An 8,383-nucleotide genomic window follows, 5' to 3' on the forward strand; every position below is an offset into this window, starting at 1 on the left:
AGATCAGTGAGGATTTCGTAGGCAGCGCAGGGTGTGTGGAAGTGAGAAGTCAAGTGGCTGGGCGGGCTTCTCTGGGTCGAGGTGCCGTTTGGTGCAGATGGGATAGGCGACTACAAGAAAAGTGAGCCGCATCTGCGCCGCGACGCGACACCACAGTAAGAAAGCGATTATAATCAAAAGCCTTAAACTATGCTATACGTGTTGTATTCAATTTTTCATTTGATGCAAATTTCCTGAAGTACGCCAGTGTATCTTGCAACCCATCTTCGTCCCCCGTGGTCCCTCATTAACAAGTGCTAACGCCCAGCTCGCTTCAACTGAGAACGCCAGGGCAGATCTAACCAAGGCGAATCTATAGGTAACTACCAGCTAGTAGTGACAATGATGACAGTACAAGAGAAAAATGAAGAAGAAAACGCGCGCCAAAAGTTAACTCACAATGCCCAATTCCCCAAGACGCCGATTCTGATTATAAATTTTATTTTCCATGACTTTTTTTTGCTTTCACTCGAGAAATCTCAAAGGGCGCATAAGCACGCAGTGGATGAAAGCAGGGGAGCCGCGGCAACATGCCAGCTTGCCTGAGCCAGTCGACAGGTCGCGTGGGACCTCTATTCCGCATCGTCGTCGCTGAAAGGCGCAGGTCGTCTCGTGGGCGTGATGCTCCTCGTGGGCGCGTGCATGGAGGGCTTGTGGTCCCAGCCGTTCTCCTGCATCTGCTGCATCTGATGATACTGGACGCCGTGATGGCTGCCGCCGCCGCCGGCGCCAAACCCGCTCGACTGGAGCAGCTGGGCGCCGGCCTGGGTCTCGAAGAGGAAGTACTGCAGGCCGAGCAGGCAGTCGCAGCTGGCCTGGAAGACGCCGCAGACCTTGAAGGCCCAGGGGATCTCCGAGGTCGAGGTGAAGAACCAAATCATCTTCATGGCGTCGCCGATGAGCCAGCTGGCGAGGACGGATATGCGGAAGCCCTTGCAGGCGCGGGTCTGGATGTTGGCGACGATTTGCGGGAGCGGGAGGGTGGCCTCGACGGAGAGGCCGACGATGCCGAGCATGTCCGAGTAGAAGCCGTAGAAGGAGTGGATGGGCGCGAAGAGGAGCTGGAGAACACATAGAGCGAGGACGAAGTACACGAGGAAGTGCCAGTATCTGCGCTGTTGTGTTAGAAGCGCAATGGAAGGTACTGTGCGATGTGGTCTTGGACGTACGGCTTGTCGGCCTTCCACTGCCAAAAGTTGTAGGGGCGTTCAAAGTTGAGGATAGCCTCGACGAAGCCCTTGTTGTTGGACTGCATGCCGTTGAAAGGCTGGCTGGACTCGCCTCCCTTGGAGGAGGGGCTCGGGCGGTTGTCGAGGGCGATTTTGAGCAGGGCGAGCTGCATTCCGACCATGATGACGGATTGGACGAGGAGACTCGTATCGTATCGGGCGCCGGGCCAGTAGAAGATGCTGAATGAGTCCATTAGCATGCAAGATATAAGAGCAAGAGCCAGTACATGGTGGATGGCTTTGCGACGTGATTGATGGCGGGGGAGCTTCAGGCAGGGGCAGGGTCGCGTGCCGGGTTGTCGCGATCGTGACGAGTTGGACGCACCGAAGAAATGAAGCAATGAGCATGATGAGGGGAATATCGAGCGAGAAGCCGGCGCTCGACTTGCTGCGGTGCATCGCGAGGGCCTGGTCGCCGTAGGAGAGCACGGGCGACAGCGCGATCATGAGGGGGGCCAAGACGCCAATCAGGGCCGTGAAGAAGCTCATGATGGGAGCGGCGGCGGGTGGCTGCGCCTGGAGAAAACGAAGAAACGAGTGTCAAGAAGGAGGAGAAACGAAGCAAGCAAAGAGGTCGTAGGTGCAGCGAGCAAAAGCGACAGGATGGGAACAGCAAACGATAGCGGGATCTGGTATGCAAAAAGAAGGGGAAGAAACGTCGTCGGCGCAAGTTGGTCTTTTTTCTAGGTGAGCAAAGGGGCAGGGAGATGATCGACGGAAGACGAGATTGAGATTGGACGGCGGAAGACAGAAGAGGAAAAAAGAGGGACTTGACCATTTTGGAACGATGCGCCCGCTGTCAGTGCCTTATCGATTGCGGTTGGTAGGTTAAGGGTTTTATTAGTGGACTTTCCAAACTTTACAGGTGTTAGTACAGGGCGTCGCCTGCACTTGTAGCGTACTCGTCCACTAATAAATCACTATAAAGTCGCATCTATACAGATTGATATGCACCAAGCGCAACCTACATACATAGGTACATAACTAATTAAACCTTGAAAATACACCTCATCTACATAGACTTCGGATAGAGAACGACGGAAACAACTAGTGTACCATGGGACTGAGCGATTTGATAACTCTATTAATGCCTATTTACGTAGACAAATGGACTGTTTGAATTATAGTTACCAGACCATGCAGCCCGGCCTGAACGGTTACGTATCCAAAAAGGAGTAATGCATGTCGTTGTGTTGTACTGTATTATAATATGTCTTCTATTTTACTAACAGTCCACTTGCTGTCGAGCTTGTGTCTGTTGGTATACACGTCGATAACTTACTTATCAGCTTGCGGAAGCGGTAATTCCGCTCTCTTGCTCAGCAACCACGCCTGGGCCGCTTCCGCTCCCTCGTCCGCATGATCAAACTGCCATTCCATCAGCCTTTCCAAAACGCTCTTCAAGTACTTGCCCCCTTCCTGCAGTCCGAATACGGCTCGAATATCATTGCCGTTTAGGAGGGGACGTTGCGTGGCGGCATCGAACAACGCCTCACGATATACAAAATCGGCAAAGAGAGAATACTTACGCAGCAGCGCGTCAACCATGCTACCCTCAGTAGCAGATGCGCCTCTTGCAACTTGCTCGTTTCCGATGGAAACAGCCTGCGAGAGCAGTGCAAATACGACCTGCGTCGTCCATGTCACGCCCCAGGAGCGTACTGCCATGCCTACAGTGCTCCGCCGAGGTGGTCGATCTTGCTCGTTCGCCGCCGCAACGAGACTCACCATGGCATCGATGGCGTCGAAGTTTCTGAGCGCGCTCTCTAGAACCTGCGACAACTTGGCAGGACATCGGATGGCACTCTCTGCCTCCTGGACTACTTCTTTAGGCTTAGTGCGACGCAGCCCGGCCAGCGGTGCGTACGCAGCCATCGTCCATACCAAGTCGACATTCTTCTCATTGTCCACCAGCTTGGCGAGGCTGCTCTTGTGTTGTAGTACTTTTGAGAGTATTTGAAAGCCTTGTGACCAACTGACCGGCCACGGCAAAGGTTTGTTTGTCGCCGGCGACGGAAACATACCCGGTAATGTCGAGGCCAGTGGCGAGTTGAGGCGAACAAAAACTGGCATGTACAGATTCGCATCGCAAATGTGCTGGAACGCGCCCTCTGGGTTCGCACCCCGCATCATCTTGAACAGCTCGGCCCCGACCCTGTCGCGAGTGATCATCGTGTCTAGCAGCCGGTGAATCTCCGCATCCCGCATACACGCCATCGCAGCCGGATCGATGGCGAAGCCAAGCCTACTGCCGATCCTGATCAGCCTCAGCACACGCAGCGGATCGTCCATGAACGTCTGCCGCGGGTCCAGCGGCGTCCTCATAATCTTCGCATCCAGGTCCCTGATGCCCCTACCGGTGAGGTCAACCACTTCCTGCCTCTCTAGGTGAAAGAACAGCGCGTTGACCGTAGCGTCGCGACGAAAGGCATCCTCCGCGGCCGTCCCAAACTCCATGTCGGGATTGCGGCTTTGGCCGTCGTACACTTCCTTTCGCAGGTTCACCATGTCGACCTCGAGACCGAACAGTCTGCCGCCGGCAGTCTCCAGCTTCTTGAACATGTTGGCGTTTCTCTTCATGATGTGAAACTTCGTAAAGAGCGTATCTGGGATGCCAAGCTCAGCTGCTCTACGGCTGTACTTCGATACCACTTCAGGTCTGGCGGAAAATTTTTCCAAAAAGGTGCCGAATTCTTTTCCCGTGGTGTTGCTCAGCCCCAGGTCCATGTCGGAGGAGAGAATGCCCAGCAGACGGTCGCGAACCCAGCCGCCGGTCACCCATATCTCCAGCCCTGGAAACGATTGCGAACACTCCAGCAGGAATTCCCTCAAGAGTTGCTCGGCGGGCAGCAAGGTAATTTCTCTTGCCACTTGTGCCATTGCCTCTGGGCTTGACAGGCTGGTGGTAGCCTGGAGCCTTGGAGTTCTCTGGATAGTTACGTTTGTTGAGTAGTCAGCGTGATGCGCGTCGACTCATGTTCGGCCGTAGTCATGGCGAAGAGCAATAAAAAAGAGTAGCGAAGACGCCGAAAATCCAGTCGAGAATGGATTGAGGGGTTGAGTCACTGGAGTTGCAGAAAGTGAGTTGGACAAACGAGTCACACAATTGGCGGGGCCATACAAGAAGTGTTGGGCGTTCTCTAACTCTGTGTCCGCCTCCGCGACCGCTGCTTCTTCACTCGTCCAGAATATCGACAGAAGAATCACTAGTCCAGTCCCAAAGGATAGACCACACGGCCTCTAGGAACTCCAATCTTCCCCTTCTGAAGTCTTTGGCGTATTACTGTGAGAACCTTTCATCATTGCCCTGGGTGGCGCTGAATTGACAGCAGTTCCAACACTGGCCAAACGCTTTGTGGAAAAGCCACGTGGAATCGTTAAATACCTCTATTGTCATATCTCATAATTCAGTCTCTGGAGACTATTTTTTTTTTCCAATCTTAAGATGCTATCCTATACCTTGTCCAAAGGCGTGCCCGATACATGAAGAACAAAATCAATCATTGCAACGCCGGCCAGCAATGCTTCAACTACTTTCAAACCGTCGTCCAAAAATAATCCGAGGTTCCGTATAGCCCAGGCTCCCGCTCCCTCACGGGGAACATGGCAAGCCAAAAAAAAAAACGCCAGTCAATGCTGAAAAAAAAAATTGTATACAAGGGGCTGATTACTCGCAGCGCAGGCTGAAAACAGCCCGAACTAGAGAGGCATCGTGTACACCACATCCATCTCTTTGGGTAGTTGGGTATTGATCGGCTCGTGTATTTGCCAGTAGGTGTCGGAAACCGTCTCCAAGATGCGGTAGCCCTGGCTCGGCCCTGTTGGTCTCGGCCCCTGCTCGAGAATGTGCAGCAGCTCGTCCAGCCGTCTGCGAACCGCAGCCTCGGAGCGAGCCAGGTCCTCCCACGTCCAGGACAGGCGCTCGAAGCACGCAAGCGCCTCCCTCACGCCGTCGATCTGGCCGGGCAGGTTCCGCACGGCGCCGCTGGCGTTCAGGACGTCCACCGCCTCGACGACCGCCGCGGCCGCCACGCGGGGCAGCAGCGCAGGCGCCGACGAGGGTCGAGTGCGGCGCAACCTCTCGACGGTCTGCAGCAGGTCCACGATACCCCGGGCATGGGCAAAGCAGCTGCGCGCGGCGCTGCCATGCGCCTGCGGCCCGTGCAGGGACGCGGCCGAGGGATGGTGGCGGCTCGCCTTGATCATCGCGTGATGGTGCAGCAGATGCATGGAGAGGAACGACCCGGCGCTGCCCGCGTACGCCGAGTCTTGCAGGTTACTCGTCGAAAAGGACAGGTTCTCGGGGAGGGAGGTGAACCAGCTTCCAATCTTGTTCGCCAGGGTCTGCATCCTGGCCGCCTCGTCGGCGGCCGGGCGACACGCCATGAGGCCCAGTGTGGCCTGGCAGTCGGACCAGAGATGGGCCATCTCCACGAGCCCGGCCAGGACGTTGAGTCGTGAGGACGGCGCCGGGTGGTACGGGTCGAAGAGCGGCTCGTCCCGCTCGACCTGCGCCTCGAAGCTCTGGTCGTCGGTGGGCAGGCGGATGTAGAGATCCTCCGGGTTGATCATCGCCGCCGACCTGTGGGGAAACACCCCGTTGAACCTCTCGAGCAGGAAGAGCGACCACAGCGTGCGGCGGCGGCTCTCCTTGTACCCGGTCCGGGTCATGCCAAACGGGTAGACCATCACGTTCGCCGCGACGGACTTTTCGAGCTCCACGGTCAGCTGCAGTCTGCCTGCGACGGCTGAGGCGGACGATAGCAGCTCGTTGGCCTCGTAGATGCGATCAACGGAGATGTAGTACGCGGCCAGGATGATGCGGCTCTGGACGAGCTGCAGGCAGTCGAACCTCAGGTTCTTCTGCGCATAATGCGCGACTTGGCAGTACTCAAACGCGATGTTCTTGGGGCCGCCGGAGAGAGCCATCCCGAGGGTGAGCACGCTATAGAGAAGCATCAAGTCCTCCAGGCGCTTTCGACGGGTCTGGTCGGCGACGTGTGCCTTCCAAGCCGTCTCGGGCAGGAACTTGAGGAGCATGGCCGAGTCGGCGTGAAGAAAAAATTGCGTGACGACGTCGGTTATGGCCTTGACGGAGTGAGGGTCAGATGCGTACACGTCCGTATGCCAGGCCCGCGCCAGGACATCATCCGGGATGCGGGAAGCGTCCGATGGATGTCGATGCGATACCTGGGGTGATTTGGAATGGTCCATGACGTCGGGGCGGGCAAACTCCCTGCTTCTTGAAGGGCTGTAGGACCCGGCACCCAGCTTCTGACGCTTGTTGCCGCCATCCTCGAAGCTCTGAGCGGCTGGCTGGGCCACGGGTGATCTCGAGGATCGAGAAGCCGCTCGCGGGGACGACGCCGCGTTGTTCCCGTGGACGAGTTCCGCCGGCTGCGCCGAGGGCGAGGTGGTGTGGCCGCCCCTGGGGGCCGTCTTGAACGTGCAGACGCGGCCAAACTTGTCGCACTGGACGCACCGCGGATAGTCCGGGTCGCACTTGATCTTCTTCTCGCGGCAGATGACGCACGCGATGGCGAGCCGCTTCCGCGGCTTGCCCGCCTTGGTGACGCCCCAGAGCGCGTTGACGCGCTCCCCATCAATGACCGTCTTGCAGTGGGTGCCGTCGTCGTAGAAGTAGCACATGCCCTCGCCGGGGACCTCGGCCTGCCGCACGAAGCGCGGCAGGTAGTGCGTGCCGGCCCAGATCTTGGGGCCCAGGGCGTCCTTGTCGACGGAACTCTCCGAGGCGGTCCCTGTGCCGCTGCCGCCGCCGCCGCCTGCCTCGTTCTTGTACTCGGTCGCGTCGTCCCTCGACTCCGGGAGGTGCCTGCGAGACGCGCCCGGCTCGTCGAGCACGTACTCTACTTGCTGCCGGCCGGCATCCTGCTGGGGCCATTGGGGCTGCTCTCCGTCGCCCCGATCGATCCTCGATTCGCCGGTCCTGGGTGATCTGGAGCCAGAATAGGACCGCCCCATGATGTGCGACGAGGTGACGGCTCTGGGGTCCGCCGCCAGCGAGGGGAGGTACGGTGGCGGGCTCTGGGTCGGTGCGGCCAGCAGATGCGGACGGCTGAGCGGCGAGTGCATCGGATACGGAGGCGGGAGGGCGCTCAGCGGCCGCATGGAGGACGGGGGTCCAAAAATGCTGCTGAGGGGAGGCAGCTGCTCGCGCTGCGGGTTTCTGGACGCGCTCGGCGGCGTGCCCTCTCGACGGTCGTCGGCGCCATGGTCACGGCCGGCCGTCTTGTCATAGCTGGACATTGGCAGGGCGGCTAGCGATTGCGAGGGCCAGACGTGATCTGCCGAGGGGGAGGATCTGGAAGATAGGGAAGTAGTCGTCGGGCTCGCCAGTTCTGGTGGGGTGTCTGGCAGGGCCATTCGTGGACGAGACTCGAGTGTTGTGAGGGAACCCATTGGCGGAGGGGATGCTGGAAAGAAAAGAGAGAGGCGTAGAGATTCGATGTCAAGACACCCTGCTCTCTAGATGACAGAAGATCTCTGCCCGTTAAGCTTAAATGTTTAGTAAAGCAAAACGGCGTGTGGTATAACAGAGGAAATCGGTAAATGATTCGTTGGATAGGTATGCGGTGTAACCGTTGCGAAGCTAAAGCCAAGGAACGGCTTGTCAAAGTTTCGATGGGTTTTTCTTTTCCTGAAAAGGAAGACGAACAGGCCAAGACGTGGCCGAGACGAGGGACCAGGACAAGAGTCTACGGTATGATCTTGGTCCGTGGTGTTGTTGGTAAAGGCAAGGGTTGGCCGGGGAGGAAACGGGCAAAGGGTGAGGAACGGGAACAGGTGGTATTTTAGGACAAAAATAACGAACAGGGAAGGAAGAAATGGGGCAGCTGAGCAAGCAAAAAAGACGAGGAAAATAAGACCGAGCAATGCAAAACCAGCCAAGCAAAACCGTTACCAGATTGCCGGGACGAACGTGAAGCGTTTATTTGCTGAATGCGAGGCCATGTTGCACCTGGGCTTGTATGTAGTAGGATAGGATGGGGCCGAACTAACACAAACAGCACAGCTTACAGCTTGCATTGATTCAGGAAAATGGAACTAGAGGTAAAAGGCAGAGTAGAGTTGACAGGGACACACGCCCCTCGATG

General features: G+C 57.2%; 3 protein-coding genes across 3 annotated transcripts; all 3 read right to left on the reverse strand.

Annotated features, from left to right (window-relative positions):
• Positions 1-611: 611 nt before the first annotated feature.
• Positions 612-1,757, reverse strand: ISF_03977 (PQ loop repeat protein; the record flags this gene model as incomplete). Its single annotated transcript, XM_018847583.1, has 3 exons — positions 612-1,149; positions 1,209-1,448; positions 1,594-1,757. The coding sequence occupies 3 exons, from the start codon at positions 1,755-1,757 to the stop codon at positions 612-614; spliced, it is 942 nt and encodes a 313-aa protein (XP_018705163.1).
• A 789-nt stretch (positions 1,758-2,546) lies between these two features.
• Positions 2,547-4,148, reverse strand: ISF_03978 (Poly A polymerase, head domain protein; the record flags this gene model as incomplete). Its single annotated transcript, XM_018847584.1, has 1 exon — positions 2,547-4,148. The coding sequence occupies one exon, from the start codon at positions 4,146-4,148 to the stop codon at positions 2,547-2,549; it is 1,602 nt and encodes a 533-aa protein (XP_018705164.1).
• An 819-nt stretch (positions 4,149-4,967) lies between these two features.
• ISF_03979 (C6 transcription factor) lies at positions 4,968-7,688 on the reverse strand (the record flags this gene model as incomplete). The annotated part of the gene is made up of 1 exon (XM_018847585.1): positions 4,968-7,688. The coding sequence occupies one exon, from the start codon at positions 7,686-7,688 to the stop codon at positions 4,968-4,970; it is 2,721 nt and encodes a 906-aa protein (XP_018705165.1).
• Positions 7,689-8,383: the final 695 nt, after the last annotated feature.

The sequence above is a fragment of the Cordyceps fumosorosea genome (assembly GCF_001636725.1).
Source record: "Cordyceps fumosorosea ARSEF 2679 chromosome Unknown scaffold_8, whole genome shotgun sequence".
NCBI classification, from domain to species: domain Eukaryota; kingdom Fungi; phylum Ascomycota; class Sordariomycetes; order Hypocreales; family Cordycipitaceae; genus Cordyceps; species Cordyceps fumosorosea.